The 21,256-nt window shown below is 43.7% G+C and overlaps 1 protein-coding gene across 1 annotated transcript; it reads right to left on the minus strand.

Annotated features, from left to right (window-relative positions):
• Nucleotides 1–3,347: 3,347 nt before the first annotated feature.
• LOC131185343 (cytochrome P450 3A24-like) lies at nucleotides 3,348–21,032 on the minus strand. Its single transcript, XM_058157791.1, has 13 exons — nucleotides 20,875–21,032; nucleotides 19,007–19,100; nucleotides 18,255–18,307; nucleotides 17,138–17,237; nucleotides 15,896–16,009; nucleotides 13,336–13,424; nucleotides 12,759–12,907; nucleotides 11,763–11,890; nucleotides 10,904–10,976; nucleotides 8,379–8,539; nucleotides 6,651–6,877; nucleotides 5,480–5,642; nucleotides 3,348–3,802 (listed from the first exon to the last, which is right to left on the minus strand). The coding sequence occupies exons 1-13, from the start codon at nucleotides 20,946–20,948 to the stop codon at nucleotides 3,707–3,709; spliced, it is 1,521 nt and encodes a 506-aa protein (XP_058013774.1). The 5' UTR covers nucleotides 20,949–21,032; the 3' UTR covers nucleotides 3,348–3,706.
• Between the last annotated feature and the right edge of the window lie 224 nt (nucleotides 21,033–21,256).

The following is a 21,256-nucleotide window of genomic DNA, read 5'->3' on the forward strand; positions in this document are numbered from 1 at the left end:
GGGGTCTGTAGATATTTTCACAGTCCTCTTCTTGATTCGTGCAGTATACAGGTCCTCAAGGGAAGGCAGGTTGGTAGCCATTGTTTTTTCTGCAGTTCTAATGATCCTCTGAAGTCTGTGTCTGTCTTGTTGGGTTGCAGAACCAAACCAGACAGTTATAGAGGTGCAAATGGCAGACTCAATAATTCCTCTGTAGAACTGGATCAGCAGCTCCTTGGGCAGTTTGAGCTTACTGAGTTGGCGCAGAAAGAACATTCTTTGCTGTCCTTTTTTAATGATGTTTTTGATATTAGCTGTCCATTTGAGATCTTGCGATATGATAGAATCTAGAAATTTGAAGGTTTCTACTGTTGATACTGTATTGTCTAGTATTGTGAGAGGTGGAAGTATGGAAGGGTTTCTCCTAAAGTCTACCACCATTTCTACGGTTTTGAGTGTGTTCAAAAGGCAACTTTTCAAGAGGCAACTGGACTTTCTTGTGAGATGCAAACAGTCCAAAGAATAAACCTCCCTCCCTCCCTCCCTCCCTCCCTCCCTCCCTCCCTCCCTCTCCTTCCTTCCTTTCTTCCTTCCTTCCTTCCTTCCTTCTTTCTTTCTTTCTTTCTCTTTCTTTCTTTCTTTTCTTTTTCTTTTTTAATATTTTTATTAAACATTTTTTAAAAAAACAAAAAAAAAGTTGACAACTTTTTCTTTTCAACAAGTTCATGTCGGTAACAAATTTCTTACTTAGACATTTTTTCTCCCTTATTCTAATGTATCTTTTATACATATACTTCTAATATTAATTTATTTATTTACCTGTATACCTATCAATAACTGTGTATACAATTTCATTTCTACCATTTTTGTTTCCTCATATTTGTTATTGTATTTCTACTCCTATTTCAGCCATTATTTGATCTTTTCTTGCCTTTTATCTCTTTCCTCCAGCCATTCATACCATCTCTCCCACACTAGGTAGAATTCTCTTTCCTCTTTTTCTTGTATCTCCTTTGGAAGCTTATCCATTTCCACACATTCCAAAACTTGTTTGATCAAATTGTCTTCGGGTGGTATATTGTTGTTTTTCCAATTCTGTGTGTAAATTATTCTTGCTGCTGTGATTATTTGAATAATTAAATATTGTATTTCTTTTTCATATGACCCTGGAAGTATTCCTAATAAAAATGTTTCTGGTCTCATCTCTATATGTTGTTTTGTCATCTCTTCCAGTTGTGATCTAATTTTATTACCATGTAATCTTTCTTGCGCGTGCAAGAGCTATGACAGGTATGACAGGTGCCAGATAAAATAGCTTTGGGTAATAAAAGTTGTCTTTTAAATAAGAAAGTACATATATACACTCCCGACTTTCCAATATAAGTGGAATGGTTAAAAGATGCAGGACTTTTCTTAGAGCACTGAAGAAATGTTTCTTTGAGTCTCAGTCCCAGATTTTATTAAAAAACTGATTCTTCTCCAGCTATTCAATTCTTTAAACCCAGGTTAGATCCTGGCAGCTACAGCTGGGAGGTTCCGTAAGACGTGGAGAGAAAAGAGTCATCTACTGCAAATATACTCTACCAGGTCATCTATTGCTAGGATTATTTACTCAGCCCCTAAAAATCTGTATCCAGACGTTTTCCGGATACCCAAAGAAGACACAGGGACAACCATCTCACCATGGATTAGCTTTTTCTGCTTGGCTTCATTAAGGTTGCTGATGCAGATTTTGCTGAATTAACAGATGTGGGGCAGATAGTTCCTTTTGGAGAGCAGGGCAAAAACCCCACAACTGAAGGCATCTAACTGATTTAACAGAGTTGCAAGGGACCTTATAGGTCATCTAGTCCAGGGGTCTCCAACCTTGGTCCCTTTAAGACTTGTGGACTTCAACTCCCAGAGTTACTTAGCCAGCTTTTCTGGCTGAGGGACTCTGGGAGTTGAAGTCCACAAGTCTTAAAGGGACCAAGGTTGGAGACCCCTGATCTAGTCCAACCCCCAGCTCAAGCAGGAGACCCTGCACCATTTCAGATAGATGGGAGTCCGGTCTCTTCTTAAAAGCCTCCAGGGATGAAGCTCCCACAACTTCCGAAGGCAACTTCTGTTCCATGGGTTGATTGTTCCCACTGTCAGAAAATTTCTCCTTATTTCTAGGTTGAATCTCTCCTTGGTCAGGTTCTATCTATTATTCTTTGTCTGGCCTTCGGGTGTCTTTGGAAAATAGCTTGGACCCCCCCCCCCCTCTCTGTGGCAGCCTCTCAAATATTGGAAGACTACTATCCTGTCTCTCCTGGTCCTTCTCTTCACTAGACTAGCCATGCCCAGTTCAGGTAATTTTGTAAGAAATAAATCATATAATAAAACTGCACCTTAGAATAGAATAGAATAGAATAGAATAGAATTTTATTGGCCAAGTGTGATTGGACACACAAGGAATTTGTCTTGGTGCACAGTAGGTAACATTTCGGTCTTCTAGTCGTATCTTAAGACTTCTTCAACCGCTGTGTCAAGATCTTTCTCCCAAAATAGAAATGTATCCCTCCAGGTCTAAACTAAATTATGTCATCTGAAGAAGGTGTTGTGTAATGGAATGAGGTCACATTGTATGTTGAGCATTATTCCAGGTCTTGAGAAATGGCGTGGTGGAGGACATCTACTTCACATGTAGAAAGTCCAGAGGTGGGTTTCAGCAGGTTCAGACCAGTTCTGAAGAACTGGTAGCAGGAATTCTGAGTAGTTTGGAGAACTGGAGTAAAAATTCTGACTGGAGCTGCCCCCATCTATTCTCTGCCTCCCAATTCCCAGCTGATCAGGAGGAAATGGGGATTTTGCAATAAGCTTTTCCTGGAGTTGGGTGGGAATGGAGATTTTACAGTATCCTTCCCCTGCCACGCCCACCAAGCTACGCCCACCAAGCCATGACACACCCACCAAGCCACACCCACAGAACCGGTAGTAAAAAATTTTTTTGAAACCCACCACTGAGAAAGTCCCACGTTTAATATCTGACATTCCTGGTGAGATTAAAGCTGCCGAAAAACTCAGGGGTTTCCCCTCCCCCGATACTTTGTAATGACTGTCCTATTCAAAAGTTGCGTTTAGTATGTTGTGCTAGTAAAAGTTGTGCTAGTATGTTTTTTATTGTGGAATCTTTTCTTGATCAACAGGAGCTTTTCCTCTCTCCAGGTACAGCAGTTCTCCACAAAAACCTCTTTTATTTATTTCATCACCTTTCTCGTCAAGGAAGCCCGAGGCAGCCCGTGGGGAGACGATGTAGGAGCTTTCTTCGGCAGAAGAAGAACGAAACTTAGAGAGGACTCAGAAACTTGCGCTGGTACACAACGTGTCCCCTTGGACGCTTGTGGCATGAGTCACTCAAAATCAAGGGATGTGTTTATTAAATAAGCAGGTTTATGATTTTTTTTTAAAAGTGAAGAAAGGAGGGATTACAAGATTAAACTGGGAGGCAGAGAGGCAGGGAGGGAAAGAAGGAAGGAAGATGGAGGGGGAGAGAGGAAGGAAGGAAGGAAGGAAGGAAGGAAGGAAGGAAGGAAGGAAGGAAGGAAGGAGACAGCGGGAAGGAGGGAGGGAGGGAGGAAGGAAGGAAGGAGAGAGCAGGAAGGAGGAAGGGAAGGGAAGGGAAGGGAAGGGAGGAGAGAGGGAGGGAGGGAGGAAGGAAGGAAGGAAGAAAGACACCACTGCCTCTTTGCAGTCTCCAGAACTTCTACTCCTCATGTTTCACGACGACTCTGGGCACCAACTTCAACATGATGGGCTTCTTTGTCTTGAGGAATCCTTTGTCGTCCAGCTCCAAGGGGATCTTTCCCATTGACCAAAAGAAAGGGAGACAGAAAACATCAGAGGCATGGAATTAAACAGAGGTGATTCCACTAACAAGGTAACCACCAAGAACTGTTCTGACCTGGGCTTCCTCAGCAGTATGAAGCCGAGTCCTCGTCCTGATAAACCCCTTTTTATTTAATTTACTGTGAATTCCTCTCCAGCAAAGTCTTTCCTCTCCCACAGTCTTTCAAGATAGCTCACAATTACTGACCGAAAATACTTGGCAAGAATGCAGGAAAGATCTTCACCCAAATGAACAAATTGTCTCCTGGAAACTCCCCTCCCCTTCGCTCCTCTTTATTCCCTATGGCAGGGGCCATTCACCGTCCGCCTGTGGCTTTACTCCTGAGTTGACCCTTGTTCCTTAGCTGTTCCCTTCTCCTGGCAGCTCTGCGCATGCACACACTGGGAACAGGATCCAGCTGTTCTTCTGCCTCACTGATTTCTGACTCCGGAGGCAGCTGATAACTCTCAGACGGCCCTGGCCCCCTCTCTGCCTCCGACGCAGAGCCCTCATCAGAGCCTTCCCCAGACTCCAGGACTGGCCCAGGTTCCTCCCCAACCTCCTCACTGTCCGAATCTGCTGCCAGATCTGCTGGCCGCTGACGGGCCACAACAAAAACCATTTTTTTTTCATACATGCTTTTTCCTATACCCACGCAATGCCTCGGTTATATTTTGTTCAACTCAAATACTCTCCCCCCTCCTTGTCTGTGTTGTAATTGACAAAGGCGCTTCACTAGGGCTTCACTCTTCTGCGAGCACCAAATTAGACTCTATTCTCAATTAAGACGTAGAAGCAAAACTATGTGTTCGAGAATCACACACACACACGGGAAGAACTAGGCTTCTCACCCCAATAAGATGACCCTGTCTTTCCAAAGAGATCTTGCTTTCACATTCATCACCTCCTTGTGTCTTTGAACAAGACATATGTGTGTGTTGTGGTCCACCGGCGGCCTGCCGAGCTGGTAGCAGAATCGGACAGTGAGGAGGCTGGGGAGGAACATGGGCCAGTCCTGGAGTCTGGGGAAGACTCTAATCTGGGCTCTGCATCAGAGGCAGAGATGGGGCCAGGGCCATCTGGGAATTATGTGCTGACTCCAGAGACTCCGGAGTCTGATGTCAGTGAGGCAGAGGAACAGAGGGAGCCGAACTGTGCAGAACTGCCAGAAGGCAAGAACAGTTAAGACAAAAGGGGTGACTCGGGAGTAAGGCTTGGAGATGATTGGTCCCTCCCATAAAACATAAAGGAGGAGCAAAGGCACATGAGCCTTTTCAGGAAGCAACGTTGTTCGTTCTGGTCAGTTTAAATTCTGAAGCTCCGTTTTGACTCTGTGCTCCGTGTGGCCTTGCAAAGCTAATTGGCAATTAGGTCTTTGGCAGCGTGTCAAGGGAGATAAAGGTGGTTGCTTATCAGCCTTATCCCGAAAGACTGTGGCAGACTTCTGTCGGACTCTTTATGACTCATTACGGGCTGTGAATGAACAGAATTCACAGCCATTGAAATAAAAAGAGGGTTTTTGGGACTAATTGTGTGCCTTTTACTGTCTCAGGAAGCCTAGAACAGAACAGTGTGAGATGGGAAATTGGTTGAGTAATCTGTTTAGCAGACGAGCAGGAACCAGCTCCCAACCCAAGTTGTAAAACTCACCGGTGTTTCTTTGCAGGTTTGGAAGCGAAATCTTTGCAGCGAAACCACCAGACCCATTTTCAGTACCAGGAGGGCGAAACGCATAGCGATGCAGTTCCTAGGACCCGCTCCGAAAGGGAGGAACACATAGGGGTCTAGGCTCTCTTTGTTCTCTTTACTAAACCTATTTGCAAATCAGAAAAGAATCACGGCGGAGTAAAGCTACTATTCCCAATAGTCTGTACCTCCGTTCTGTAACTAAGACACCCCTTGGCTCCTTCACCACTGGATAAACTGGACTGAGACCAATGAAGAAAGATAAATGTTTGTGGAGAGAGATCATTGTGGATTTGATGTGGTGGAATGAACTCTGGATTCCCAGGAGGGAGGGGCTGCATTTCCGAGAACCAAGAGACTGAAATTTTTATGGTTTGGTTGGCAGGAAGAGAATTAAGGCGGCCCTTCTGTACCAATTCTCAGAGTATTTTAGGAGAAGAGTGGCCATAACTGGGGAGGTGGTCATTAGCCTAGAGTCATTATGTTCCCACGGTCTAAGTTCAACCCCCTCAACCCCGTTCACCCTTATCTGGTGCCAATTTAGTGTTGAACTTCAGTTGATTAGATCTTTGGCTTGAGTAATAAATATTCTGAACTGCAACTTAATTCTCTGCCTCTGACAAGAATATTTTTAATGATGCAAGGAGTTGTTTTACTTTGGCAAGATTCTTTCTACAGGTGAGGAACCATAAAGAGACGTGTTTAGAAGTGGTTTCTGCTTAATTAAATTTGGACTTCTCGAGGAGTTATGCCCAAGAATCCTTGCGTCTACTATGGCACCCAATTAGTGGCAGCTACAATGTAGGTCAACGAGGCCTATTTCTCATATTCTGACCCGCCCGTCATGGTTCAAGCAGGGAATCTTCTCTAAATAAAAAGATGGTAGATGAAATATAATTTCCTTCATGTACTTTTACTTTTTTACTCCTATCAGTGTGGCTTGATGCCAGCTGCCCTACAGCTTTTCGTTCAGCTGTTGGAACATTAAACCAAGCCATTGTCTCAGCTGCTACAGTCAGTTTAGGCATCATTTTCTCCCATGGAGTTAATTAAATTCCACGCGCAGTTTATGGAGGGGGATCATTAAAAAAATGCCCTGTGTGACTTCAGAAGGACAGGGTTCCTCACAACCTACCTCTCAGGTCTGTACTCTTCGGGCTCAGGCCAATATTCAGGGACCCGATGTAGGACGTAAGCGGGAATCAGAACCACAGTCCCTTGTGGGATGGTCATTCCATGGATTTCCACTGTCTTTTTGCAGATTCTCTCGAGCCGTGTCCCCGGAGGGTAAAGGCGAAAAGTTTCATTCACCACCATATCGAGATATTCCATTTGATGGAGTGCATCATAGGTGGGAGGGGTCTGCGCAAAAGGCCGAAGCAAGACAAAATAAAGTCATATGGCATTCTGCATTTAGATACGTTCTTTGTCTTGGTTGTAACAGATGAGATGCGGATCATGTATATATATGTATATGATGTAGGTATGCATGTATGTAGGTATATACACACACGCACAATTACACACACACACACACACACACACACACATCACATATACACAGTTATATAGATATGTGTGTGTGTGTGTGTAATTGTGCGTGTGTATATACATACACACAGATATATATGTGTGTGTGTATACATACATCATACACACAGACACAGTTATATATATGTATGTGTGTGTGTGTGTGTATGTATATCTAATCTCTATCTATCTATCTATCTATCTATCTATGTATCCATCTATCTATGTATCCATCTATCTATCTATCTGTTTCTATCTATCTATCTAGCTATCCATCCATCCATCCATCCATCCATCCATCCATCCATCCATCCATATCTATCTATCTATCTATCTATCTATCTATCTATCTATCTATCTATCTATCTATCTATCTATCTATCTATCTATCTATCCATCCATCCATCCATCCATCTATGTATCCATCTATCTATGTATCCATCTATCTATCTATCTATGTTTCTATCTATCCATCCATCCATCCATCCATCCATCCATCCATCCATCCATATCTATCTATCTATCTATCTATCTATCTATCTATCTATCTATCTATCTATCTATCTATCTATCTATCCATCCATCCATCCATCCATCCATCCATCCATCCATCCATCCATCTATGTATGTATGTATGTATGTATGTATCTATCCATCCATCCATCCATCCATTTATCCATCCATATCTATCTATCTATCTATCTATCTATCTATCTATCTATCCATCCATCATCTATCTATCTATCTATCTATCTATCTATCTATCTATCTATCCATCCATCCATCCATCCATCCATCCATCCATCCATCCATCCATCCATGTATGTATGTATGTATGTATCTATCCATCCATCCATCCATTTATCCATCCATATCTATCTATCTATCTATCTATCTATCTATCTATCTATCTATCTATCTATCTATCTATCTATCTATCTATCTATCTATCTATCTATCTATCTATCTATCTATCTATCTATCTATCTATCTATCTATCTATCTATCTATCTATCTATCTATTCTGGAGAACCGGTAGCAGAAATTTTGAGTAGTTTGGAGAACTGGTAGTAAAAATTCTGACTGCCCCCGCCCCCCATCTATTCTCTGCCTCCCAAGTCCCAGCTGATCGGGAGGAAATGGGGATTTTGCAGTAACCTTCCCATGGACTGGGGAAGGAATGGAGATTTTACAATATCCTTCCCCTGCCACGCCCACCAAGCCCTGCCCACCAAGCCCTGCCACGCCCACCAAGCCACACCCACAGAACCGGTAGTAAAAAATTTTTGAAACCCACCACTGAGAGCCCCCCCCCCTTGAAAAAAAATCTTACCTGATTGGGGAAAGTGTCGTTGATCTCTTGGTACAATTTCTCTTGAACATCGGGGTGCGTGGCCAGACAATAAGACATGAAGCTGAGGGAGGTACCAATGGTCTCATAGCCCCCAAAGATAAAAAAAATCGACTGGGCCAAAATCTCTTTGTCTGTTAAAGCTGTCGGATGAGAAAGGAAAACACAGAAGAAGCTTGTGATCATCTATATGGCATTTACTCTTATACCACAGCTTCACAACAGCAAATATTTTAGATTGACTTGTTATCCAGGGGATCTGATTTGATCAACTTTAAACATCTCTCTCTCTCCCTCCCTCCCTCCCTCCCTCCTTCCCTACCACCCTCCCTCTCCCCCCTCTCTCTATCTCATCACATAAAGAACGCCAGCAGCTGTATTTGCAGCTGCAGGCTGGGAAAACTAAAATACCAAATGTTTGATCAAATGAACACATTGTAGAGTGGGGTGGTTTTTCTAGTTGACTTAGCCTTCCGTCCTTCTGAGATCAATAAAATGAGGACCCAGATTGTTGGGGGCAATACGCACATAATTCTTCTACATTGTAAACTACCCACAGAGTGCTATAAACCATGATGGGGTAGTAGATAAGCCGAAATGCTATTGCTATTGAATATTGGCACAGTGAAGAAAAAGCAGAGAAAGACCAATGGAATACTGCAATCGAGTTTGGTCACGATACTACAAAAAAGAGGTTGGAAAAACCATTTCATGAATGGCTGCAGATTTTGGGTCTGGCTAGTCTAAAGAAAAAAAGAATTAGAGGTGACATGATAGCAGCATTCAAGTATTTGAGGGGTTGCCACAAAGAAAAGGGGGTCAAATTATTCTCCAAACACCAGAGGGCAGGACAAGAAACAATGGATGGAAACTAATCCAGGAGAGAAGTAACCTGGAATTAAGGAGAAACTTTCTAACAGTGAGGACAATTAACCAGTGGAACAGCTTGTCTCCAGAAGTTGTGGCTGCTCCATCACTGGAGGTTTTTAAGAAAAGACTGGACAGTCACTTGTCTGAAATGGTATAGGGTCTCCTGCTTGAGTAGGGGGCTGGACAAGTTTTTAGAATCTTCTCTTTTCCCCTTCGCGTTCTCCTTTCAAGCTCACTTCAACTGACGTTAACTAAATTTTGCAGAAAACAAGCGAATGTTAAAGCTGTGAATAAGCCATAGACAAGCATAACAACAAGTTTAAGGCTATATTTGAATGGCGACTAATTTAAAATAGGAACATTTGATCTCCTTCTGGCGATTATGTTCTAAGAGGCAGGCACGGAGAGCGAGAAAACTTAAAGGAAGAGGTCTGAAGTTAAAGTGGCAACATTTCTGGATCACAATGACCAAAGTAGACAGGTAAGCTGAAGATTCAAGGTGATAGTCACTTAAAGGAGTGATGTAGGTGTTCTCCTGGATGGACGGCTGTCGTTTGAAGATCATTTGGCGGCCGTCTCCAGGAGAGCCTTTTACCAGGTTCGCCTGGTCCACCAGTTGCGTCCCTTTTTGGACCGGGATGCCTTATGCACGGTCACTCATGCTCTCGTCACTTCCCGCCTGGATTATTGCAATGCTCTCTACATGGGGCTACCCCTGAAGTGCACTCGGAGACTCCAGTTAGTCCAGAATGCAGCTGCGCGGGTGATCGAGGGAGCTCCTCGTTGCTCCCGGGTAACACCGCTCCTGCGCAGGCTGCACTGGCTACCTGTGGTCATTTGGGTGCGCTTCAAGGTGTTGGTTACCACCTTTAAAGCGCTCCATGGCTTAGGGCCCGGGTACTTACGGGACCGCCTGCTGTTACCTTATGCCTCCCACCGACCCGTACGCTCTCACAGAGAGGGTCTCCTCAGGGTGCCGTCCGCCAAGCAATGCCGGCTGGCGGCCCCCAGGGGAAGGGCCTTCTCTGTTGGAGCATCTACTCTCTGGAACGACCTTCCCCCCGGTTTGCGCCAAATATCTGACCTTCGGACCTTTCGCCGGGAATTAAAAACTCACTTATTTATTCAAGCGGGACTGGACTGATTTTTTTTTTTAATTTTTTAAAAAAATTTTTAATTTTAATTCTTTGTAATTTTTATATGGGGTATTTTAGGTTAGGTTAATCTGACGGTTTTAATTCGGCCACTATTGAATAAGTATTTTAAATTGATATTTTAACTTTGTATACTTGCTGTTTTTATCTTTGGCTGTACACCGCCCTGAGTCCTTCGGGAGAAGGGCGGTATAAAAATTTAAATAAATAAATCATCCATTGATTATTTGAGGGGATGCCACAAAGAGGAGGGGGGCAAGTTATTCTCCAAAGCCCCTGAAGGCAGGACAAGAAACAATGGATGGAAACTAATCGAGGAGAGACGCAACCTAGAAGTAAGAAGAAAGTTCCTGACAGTGAGGACAATGGCCTTGTGGTCTTAGCATCATTTGCTAATGTTTATCCTGAGTTCAGCCATGTGCATCAACATGCCCCAAGCAACCTTATATATTTTTTTTTCAAAAGCAAGATGTGTAACTTTACCTTTCTCTGAATCCCCAGAGGCGTTGGCTGCTGCTTGTACGTCCATCATGAGCTGAAGAAAATCAACTCGGTTCTGGAATGGTAGAGAAACCGAAAAACTGTCATTAAGGAGATGGAACTGTCACTGATGGGTCCAATTGCCCACTGCAGACTTAGAAGGTGTGTGAGGGCTCCTCGGTGCTCTCTGAGCTTTCTTGTTTTCTTGCAGATGTTTCATTACCCAACTAGGGAACATCATCAGTGCTAGAAGGGAGGGGTGGGTTCATTATCATCACGGCACTGATGGTGTTATGAAATGAGTGAAAGAAAATAACCAAGTTCAGAGAGCACCAACAACCCCACAGTTCCTCCTCCTCCTCTACCTCCTCCTCCTCTTCTCCATCACTTCACCACTCCACAAATATCACTCCCTTCTAACACTGATGAAGTTACCCAGCTGAGTCATGAAATGTTTGCAAGAAAACAAGCAAGCTCAGAGAGCACCAAGGGCTCCATAGTTGTTCCTCCTCCTCCTCCTCCTCCTCCTCCTCCTCCTCCTCCTCCTCCTCATCTTCATCTTCATCATCACCACTTCAGAAATCTCACTCCCTTCTAACACTGATGAAGTTACCCAGTTGAGTCATGAAATTCTGCAAGAAAACAATCAAGCTCAGAGCCTTCATGTCAATAAAATAAAATAAAATCAATAAAAAAATAAACCCTGAGCTACAACTATTCTCTTTGATCAGAATCTGTTTGTAACGCAAGTGGAAGTTCTGAGACCTGCTTGGAACACACAAACATACACCGAGCACACAAAAACCCAGGTCCCGAGGCCCCTGGAAGAAGAGCAAGCATGAGACAAAAAGCCCAGACTGACCGTGCGGTCCTTCTTTTGTCGATCTTCTTTGATTTTTTTGAAGACCTCGAGGAAGAAGTCTACCGAAGACTTGGGGAATATGGTCAAGTTGAACATTTCCAGCACTGGGATAAGGAATGGGAAAAGGACTGGGGTGGGGGGAGGTGTTGGGTGGTGGTGGAGAAAAGCAAACATATCATTTGTGTGAACACAACCAAGCTGTAACACAGCGACAAGAAAAACCCGTAGGAGGCCCCCATGAGCTTTGTCAAGGAAACAGATTCTAGCAAAATTGTAGTTACACGAGAAGGTAACAGTCATGATTGAGGCAGTCTAAAACTGCTCCACTCAGTGAATAAATAAATGATGTTTAATAAAATTACCAGCTTGAGCAGCTAGTTTAATAGCAATATGATGTAGACTTATATACCGCTTCATGGTGCTTTTACAGCCCTCTCTAAGCGGTTTACAGAGTCAGCCTCTTGCCCCCAACAATTTGGCTCCTCATTTTACCCACCTCGGAAGGATGGAAGGCTGAGTCGACCGTGAGCCTGGTGAGATTCGAACTGCCAAATTGCAGGCAGCCGGCAGTCAGCAGAAGTAGCCATCCTGCAGTACCGCACTCTAACCACTGCGCCACCAAGGCTCATCAATAGCTTTCTTCTACCCAACAGATTCCTAAATTACTGTCCCCACTATTTACAACTAACACAGACTCGGAATGGTAGCCAGTGAAGACCTTGGGTGAAGCTAATTCAGGGTAGGAAGTTCTAAAGTTCTACTCAAGAATCTCAGATCGTGTGGGACAGTGGCAAAAGAACCTTTCTCAATCACAAAACACACACTTTCTGATATTTCTTTCTCCTCTTTTCGACTAATGTTTACAGAAAGATAAACAAGAAAAGTGGAAGATGTTATGGGAGGGAACATGGGAATTTTTCAACGATATCCTGTGAATCCTCCATAAAAATCTCAAGTATTGAAGGGCAGACTCTGCGGCCCACAAAGACATCTTACCAGCCAAGATTAAAACAGGGCTGAGGAAGCTAAATCTGAGGAACTTCTTCATGTGCACAACGACCGGATCGTTGGGATTGTTGAGGGAATCAATGTTGACGCTGAATGAAGTGCTGGTTACCACATCTAAGCTGTAGGCTGAAAAGATCCTGGAGGGATGAAGGAGAGACATAGCGTAGAGGGTCAACCATTAGAAGCCACCTCACGATACATTCAAGAGATGATCTCAGGGAATCCTTAACAGCTACATGAGTGATTCCACGTATTATGGAAAACGTGAATCCACTTTTATACGTCAGGATTACAAATTCCCCTTTTGTAAATTTCTGTTAGCCAAGGGATGCTCCCTAGGCCAGGGGTCACCAACCTTTCAGACCTCAGGGACCACTAAATTCATAATTTTAAATCCTGCGGACCACTAATATGAATTTTTTAAAAAGATAAATAGTATTTAGTGCCATTTAAAAAATGCAACTAATTTTTCTACGGACCACCAACATTTTCTCGTGGACCACCAGCGGTCCATGGGCCACCAGTTGGTGACACTGCCCTAGGCAACCCTACAGATATTACTTACAGCTTCATATCTATGGTTTCATCCTTCTCCACTTTCTTCTGAATGTTCTTCTCCAAGATTTCATTATAATGGTTGATGATGGGCATCATCTGAAAGAAAAACCAATGGACAAGATGCTGAAGACAGTTTATGGAACGAAAGCAACAAGTCAGTTCAGACTTTTTTTTTTAAAAAAATATTTTTATTATACATTTTCCTTTATTATTCATCACATTTCCAGTTTTGCAACGCCAGTGTATCAGCTGTATCAGGTCCTTTTTAAGGACAAATAGTATTATACACCCTGAGTATAACCATTATTCTCGCAGCCATACAATATAGTCTCTTTTAAATACATAATGTTGTACGTCATAGTTATAACCATCATTTTCATAGTTATGCCATAACACTCTATACCAGTGATGGCTAACCTTTTTCTCTTTGTGTGCCAAAGGCACGTGTGTGTGTGTGTGTGTGTGTGTGTGTGCAAAAGCGTGCACTCATAATGCAGTGTGCACAACTCCCCACACACATCGCACATTTTCTTTATTAATTTTTCATCTCGTCCAATTCTTGGCGTTCCTTATAAAAAGCCATACCTCCCTGTATCTTTCTTATGTCTCATCTGTATTTGAATATGTGGCCACCAGTCCAAATCAATTCCCTCATTTTTTTAGTTCCTGTTTTGATTTTAAATCCCCTTGTTTGTTTAATATATCTTTGTACTTTACAATTTTTATCCAGATCTAAAACGTTAGGATATATTAGGGCTTCCATCGTCGATAGCTCAGGTAGCCGTTTTCAAACCACTGCTTCAACCTGGGTTTTTTTTGCTTCTGTGTGAAACTTCCCAAACTTATTTAAAATATACCTCTTATTATAATCTTAAATTTCATAACTTGCGGACTTGGTAGCTGTTTCTTCATTTGTTTTAAGTACTGAGCATGTCAAGATATTAATCTAGTTCCCATTCATTGAGCCGGGTGGATCATAACAACATACAAGTTTTGGCTACTTATAAAATTCTGCTAAGATTTATGAAGATGAGCAGTTCATTTTCATAGAGAACTTGCAAAGATCATTCCAAAGCTGGAAGAAAACCTGCGCTAACCAGGGTTTTCCTCCCTGATTCCGGAAATAATTAATTAGAGCTAAAATAAAATGATGCTCGTGAAAACCTTTTCCCGTCTGACGTTCTCTTGGCATGATAATCGGACATTTTGAGAGTTGGAATCCCAGTGTGTCAAGCATGAAGGGTCAACCTTACTTTGATATAAGAAAGGTGGAGTAATTTAGTCAAAGATTTCAAATACCTACTCCAAGGAGGGCTGGAATTCCTTAGAAAGTTAGGAGGACGGAAATCAGTAATGAAGAAAGGGCTTTCCTGTCTGTCTTAATAGCTGAAGGGAATTAATGGGTGTGCATTTAAATTTGCATTCGGATTTCATCAAGGAAAAACGGTACCTAACAGGGTTTGGGCAAGGCTCCAGAAAAAAGTAGTTAGGCAATTCAGAATCAGATTGATAAGATTCTTGGGGATATAGTCTTCCCTTTTAGGCCAGGTGGATTTCACAGACCTTTCTAATGGGATCAACAAGACTACTAAACAGTTTAACTCGGGTGAAGCTCCCCCGATCTAGTTATGGAGGCTTCCTCTATGCCTGTGATGGTGAACCTAAGGCATGCGTGCTCAAAGTGGCACATGAAGCCATGTCGCCCCGCACACGTGGTCTTGCCTGTTGTCGTGTCCCACTCCTCCGCTGACGGCCGGGTCAGGGAAATCCGAATCAGGCGTGCCTCTGCAGCTCTGCCAAAGTCCTAGCAAAGTTCTCAAGGCAGGCAGGAGACCAGAAAGTGACTTCAGCAAGATAAGGTAGACTTTGCCTGACTCAGAGAATGCCAGAAAGCAGATCCTTTATATAGGCCATGGGGTGTGGCTCCAAGACTCAGCACTTATCCAGGCCTGCCCCTCCCTTCCTTTTGCTGACGCTGCCTATCAATTCTCCTGAAGCGAGGGTCACTCCAGTCTGCAGCTGTTGGTAATTGACCTTCCTCAGGCTCACATGCTGTGGGGGAGGGGGAGGGGTCTAGTTGCTCCGTTTGCCTGGGCATGGACCCAGGGCTGGGGCCGGGAGGCGCTTCCTCCTCCTCAGCCTGTCTGGGCATGGAGCCAGGGCTGGGGCCGGGAGGCATACTAGGACATTCCTCAGCGTTCGGAAGCAGATAAGAAGGCCCCGGCTGCAGGGAAAACGGGCGAGGCACAACACCTGTTTGTTTTCTGGGTTTCAGATGATCAACTGTTTTTTGCGTGTGCGGCAGTCACAGAAACCAGTCTATGCATGCATGCCGGCCAGCTGATTGTCGGGTGTGGCATGCGTGCCAGAACCTGGAAGTTCAGCTTTTCCATGATGTTCCACTGCCGAAAAGGTTCGCCATCACTGCTCTAGGCTAGCTCTATGCTAACTAAGGCAGACTTCGCTTAAAATCAGCCACTGACAATGCTTAAGGGCAGGCTAGGTTTTCTTCCGGCAACGCAAGAATCCTTGAGAAGTCGGAAAGGCAGCCAACCCTCGTCTCTCACCTCTTTCAGCCTCCCACTGGTGAAAGTGGGAGACAAGGCACTGCGAATCCTCTTCCACTGTTCATCGACAACGACCGTTATGGCTGTGTCCAGATTTCCATTTAGACCAAAGTCCTGAATAAGGTGAAATATCAAGAAAATCTCTCATGTTATTCTTCTCAGTCCTTTCTTTTCAATTTGCTGTCTTCTTAACTAAGTATACTATCTATCTATCTATCTATCTGTCTGTCTGTCTGTCTGTCTGTCTGTCTGTCTGTCTGTCTGTCTGTCTGTCTATCATCTATCTATCCATCTATCTCTATTATCTCTTTCTCTATCATTATCGATATCTCATCTCTCTCTCTCTCTCATCTATCTATCAATCATCTCTCTATCATTATCAATATCTATCTATCCATCCATCTAGCTATCTAGCTATCATCTATCTATCCATCTCTATTATCTGTTTCTCTATCATTATCGATATCTATCATCTCTCTCTCATCTATCTCTCATCTCTTTCTATATCATTATCAATATCTATCCATCTTTCTCTATCATTATCAATATTTATCCATCTTTCTCTATCATTATCAATATCTATCTATCCATCTTTCTCTATCATTATCAATATTTATCTATCATCTATATCTCCATCTCTCCATTATCTGTTTCTCTATCATCTCTCGCTCTCTCATCTATCTATCAATCATCTCTCTATCATTATCAATATCTATCCATCTTTATCATTATCAATATCTATCTATTTTTCTCTATCATCACCAATATCTATCTATCTACCTATCTATCTATCTATCTATCTATCTCATCTTCTTGTCATCTGTCTGTCTTCTGTCTGATAGACAGATAGACAGATGTCTACTACTATTCTGGAATTCAAGATGGCATATATATTGTTCCTTCTGCAATCTCTTTTACAACCATGATATGAGTTGGGTTGAGAAAGAGTGATTGGCCCAAAGTCACCCAAGTGGCTTCCAGAATTGAGGGAGCCCTTGGACCCAGGTCTCCCCAGGGCCAGGCCAACACCTATTATTATTATTATTATTATTATTATTATTATTATTATTATTATTATTATTATTATTATTATTATTATTATTATTATATCATATTTATATACCGCCCTATCTCCCGAAGGACCTAAACCACCATACTAGGCCTGCTCTTCTAAATTCCCTTGCAGGACTTCTATTTCTCAGCCCCTGTGAAGTTCTCACAACCTCGAGTTAGAATACCTACCCGGCGATTGGTGAAATAAGTATAGAATTCTTTAACCAGGACTGTTTTAATGACGGCAGGATCCAAAATGACCATCACAGGTTGCCGGCCATCAAATATTCTAATTGTCAAAATAAAAAAGATGTTTTGAAATGTAGACTATTATCTTTATAAGAAGACAGGATCAAGGCTTCCTAGTTTCCAGCTGAACAATTGGCCAACCAGAGAACATTGTCCTAATGCTTGGTTCTACGGTCAAAAGAGATGTGAGGGAGTTCCTTGGTGCTCTCTGAGCTTGGATGTTTTCTTGCAGACATTTCACGACTCAGCTAGGTAACATCATCAATCCCACCTGCAACACACACATCCCTTTGGATACCAATAAAGGGGAATATCTGTAGCTCAGAGTTGAAGAGTCCTTGGTACTCTCTGAGCTTCTTGTTTTTTTGCATTGCATCATCTAGCATTGATGATGTTCCCTTGATGGGTCATGAAACATCTGCAAGAAAACAAGCAAGCTCAGAGAGCACCAAGGACCCCACAACCCTCCTATTATTCTTCCTCTTCTCCTTCTTCTTCTCCTTCTCCTTCCTCCTCCTCCCCATCTCCACAAACCCCATTCCCTTCTAGCACTGATGATGTTATCTGGCTGGGTCATGAAATGTCTTCAAGAAAACAACCAAGCTCAGAGACCATTAAGGACACCACAACCCTCTTATTATTCTTCCTCTTCTTCTTTTTCCTCCTCCTCCTCCTCCTCCTCCTCCTCCTCCTCCTCCTCCTCCCAAACCCCATTCCCTTCCAGCACTGATGATGTTATCTCGCTGGGTCATGAAATGTCTGCAAGAAAACAACCAAGCTCAGAGAGCACCAAAGACCCCTCATGTCAACCCCGAGCTACAGATATTCTCCTTTATTGGTATCCAGAGCGGTGTGTATGTTGCAGCTGTGAATGTGCACAATTGTTTACCCCATAAGGATTCAAGGAGGAGAGAAACTAAGGGCAGGAATGACAAGAGGCTATCCAGCCAACAACTCTCCCAGGGGATCAAAACCAATTTAAATAATGCCATTCTTAGTGATTCACAGGGTGAACTGTGAGGACCTTCTGGAGGTGACATTCCGACAGGTGACTTACCCCCAGATCTTGCCATATTTCTCAAAGCACCTTTGGTCGAACTTCAAAATACCCTGTCGAATTAAAGAAGGAGAGATGCATGAAAATTTGGCTGTAATCCTTTCTCCATCCAAGACTGGAAGAGTATAAAAGGCCGTTAAAAATGCTTCAATCCGTACATCTTGAGTCTCTATTGATGTGATGTTATGGTTAAACCAATACAGGGACAAGAATTTCAGAATGAAGACCAAGGGATTCTAAGAGAGGTGCCAAAGAAAGGCAGGAGGCTTCAGACGTAGTCCTCAACTTACAACTGAAGTGAACGGTCCTAAGTTGAGGACTAGCTGTACTAGCAGCCCTTGATCCTCCTGGATCTTCTTTTGAGGAGGCCAAGAAGGGGTGACACTAGTCACAATCATCATCATCATCATCATCCTCTTTTAAATCCCTTGTAGGGTGGAGTCTGGGCAACTGAATGGAGCTGAGTATTTACTGGCTAGATGCCCTTCCTGTCGCCAATGAGGAGTTTTGTTCCGCAGATACATTCTCAGGGTGCCCAGAGAGAGAAATATCTGCCCCTACTTAGGATTGAACTCACAGCCTCCTGATTGTGAGGCGAGAGCTCCACCTCTAGGCCACCGGACCACTCCTGACACAAGTCACAATATCCCCCACAATTTAGAAAAGGGAAAGAAAGAAGGACTCCTTTTTCACCCAAACTCATTGAGTTGGTCTACAAGCTACTAGGATGCGAAACAGTATAACACACTCACATGCCGATATTCGTGGAAAGTTCCGATAAAAGGCAGGGGTCTTGGCCCAGGAATTCCCAACTTCTTAAAGAAATTATACGGCCAGATCCCATAACTGGAAAACAAAGCAAAGCAAAAAGATATCAGCGGGATAATCAGGCAGGACAAGAAGCAACGGATGGAAACTTAATCAAGGAGAGAAGCAACCTGGAATTAAGGAGACACTTCCTATCAGTGAGGACAATTAACCAGTGGAACAGCTTGCCACCAGAAGTTATGGGTGCTTCATCAGTGGAGGTTTTGAAGAAGAGATTGGACCACAATTTGTATGAAATGGTACGGTTTTATTTTTTAATTTTTTATTATTTGCATTTATATCCCGCCCTTCTCCGAAGACTCAGGGCGGCTTACACTATGTCAAGCAATAGTCTTCATCCATTTGTGTATTATATACAAAGTCAACTTATTGCCCCAAACAATCTGGATCCTCATTTTACCTACCTTATAAAGGATGGAAGGCTGAGTCAACCTTCTTCCCTCCCTCTCTCTCTCTTTCTCCCTCTCCCAACCTCTCTCTTTCTCCCTCCCCCTTCTCTCTCTCTTTCTCCCTCCCCCCTTCCCTCTCTCTTTCTCCCTCCCTCCTCTCTCTTTCCCCCTTCTTATTATTTATTTTATTTATTTGCATTTATATCCCGCCCTTCTCCGAAGACTCAGGGCGGCTTACATTGTGTTAAGCAATAGTCTTCATCCATTTGTATATTATATACAAAGTCAACTTATTGCCCCCAACAATCTGGGTCCTCATTTTACCTACTTTATAAACGATGGAAGGCTGAGTCAACCTTGGGCCTGGTGGGACTTGAACCTGCAGTAATTGCAAGCAGCTGCTGTTAATAACAGACTGTTTTAGCAGTCTGAGCCACTCAAGGTTCAGGGGTTGGATTAGAAGACCTAAGTCCAAAAGGAAGGTAGCACTTGGAAGCTGTTCAAGCAGACAACTCCCTGTTATATAAGGAGGGGGGAGGCAGTCCAGCACAAGACTTGCAATGACCTGTTATCACAACTGATCTCCATAAAAGTCAATTTAGCCTTCCAGCGCAATTGATTTCCTGGTCCAGTCTTGCTAACAGGGCTGGCATAGGGAGAGTGACAATGATAGCTATTAATTACCCCCACAGGGTGAGTTTTGTATGTGCCCAGCTGGCGTGTGCCACCTCCTGGATACTGCAGGCTCTGCGGTTTTTCATCGCTTATTCTTTTGCATGTAGCTCAAAGTTGCTCGGAGTAGAGCAAGAGGAAAATGACAGAAAGAAGAAGAGAGGAGAGCAAAGCAGGGAAGGGAAGGGAAGAGAGGAGAAGAAAAGAGAAGAGAGGAGAGGAGAGGAGAGGAGAGGAGAAGAGAAGAGAAGAGAAAGTAGAGTAGAGTAGAGTAGAGTAGAGTAGAGTAGAGTAGAGTAGAGTAGAGTAGAGTAGAGTAGAGTAGAGTAGAGTAGAGTAGAGTAGAGTAGAGTGGAAGAGAACAGAACAGTACAGTACAGAAGAAAAAGGAGGAGACCAGAAGAAGAAAGGAAAAAAGAGAGAAGAGGAGAGGAGATAAAAGAAGAGGTGAGGAGAGGTGAGATGAGAAGAGCAGAAGAAGAGGTGAAGAAAGGAAAGGGGGAAGAGAGAACAGGAGTGGAGATAAAAGAAGAAAAGAGGAGAGGAGAAGAAAAGTTTAACGGAATAAAACAACAACCCTAACATCAAATCAAATCACAACTTAACGGAACTACAGTCAAATAACCGGCTCGACCTTCTGCTTTTACGCCCTGAAAGCGCCCCAGCCTGAAGCCTCTGCCCTGTAACTCCGGGGAGGGGTTTCCCCCCCTTCCCTCCCCCCCCCCACCTACAGCATCAGCAGACCCAGGAGCAGCAGGACGAGCGCCCACGTTTCCAGCGCCCAGCCGAGGACCGGGTCTCCCATGGCGAGCGCTTCTGCAGAGCCGCGGGCGGGCGAGCGGGCGGCCGAGTTTGGCAACTTCTGAGCCGCGGCTGGAAGTTCCCGAGGTTTTTGTAGCCGCCCTCGCAGGGGAGAGGAGCCAAGCCTGGGGCTCCTCCTCGGGCCGGCCTCCTTGGGACGCCACTCCCCGGGAGGATGACAGGTCCTGAAATGCCCGGCCAGTCCAGGACTAGGTAGCCCCAACAGCTGGAGAGGCTCGCTCCTCTCCTCCTCCTCCTCCTCCTCCTTCTCCTTCCTTCTCCTTCTCTCCTCTCTTCCCTTTCTGTCTCCTT

Source organism: Ahaetulla prasina, chromosome 14, assembly GCF_028640845.1.
Source record: "Ahaetulla prasina isolate Xishuangbanna chromosome 14, ASM2864084v1, whole genome shotgun sequence".
In the NCBI taxonomy this organism is placed as follows: domain Eukaryota; kingdom Metazoa; phylum Chordata; class Lepidosauria; order Squamata; family Colubridae; genus Ahaetulla; species Ahaetulla prasina.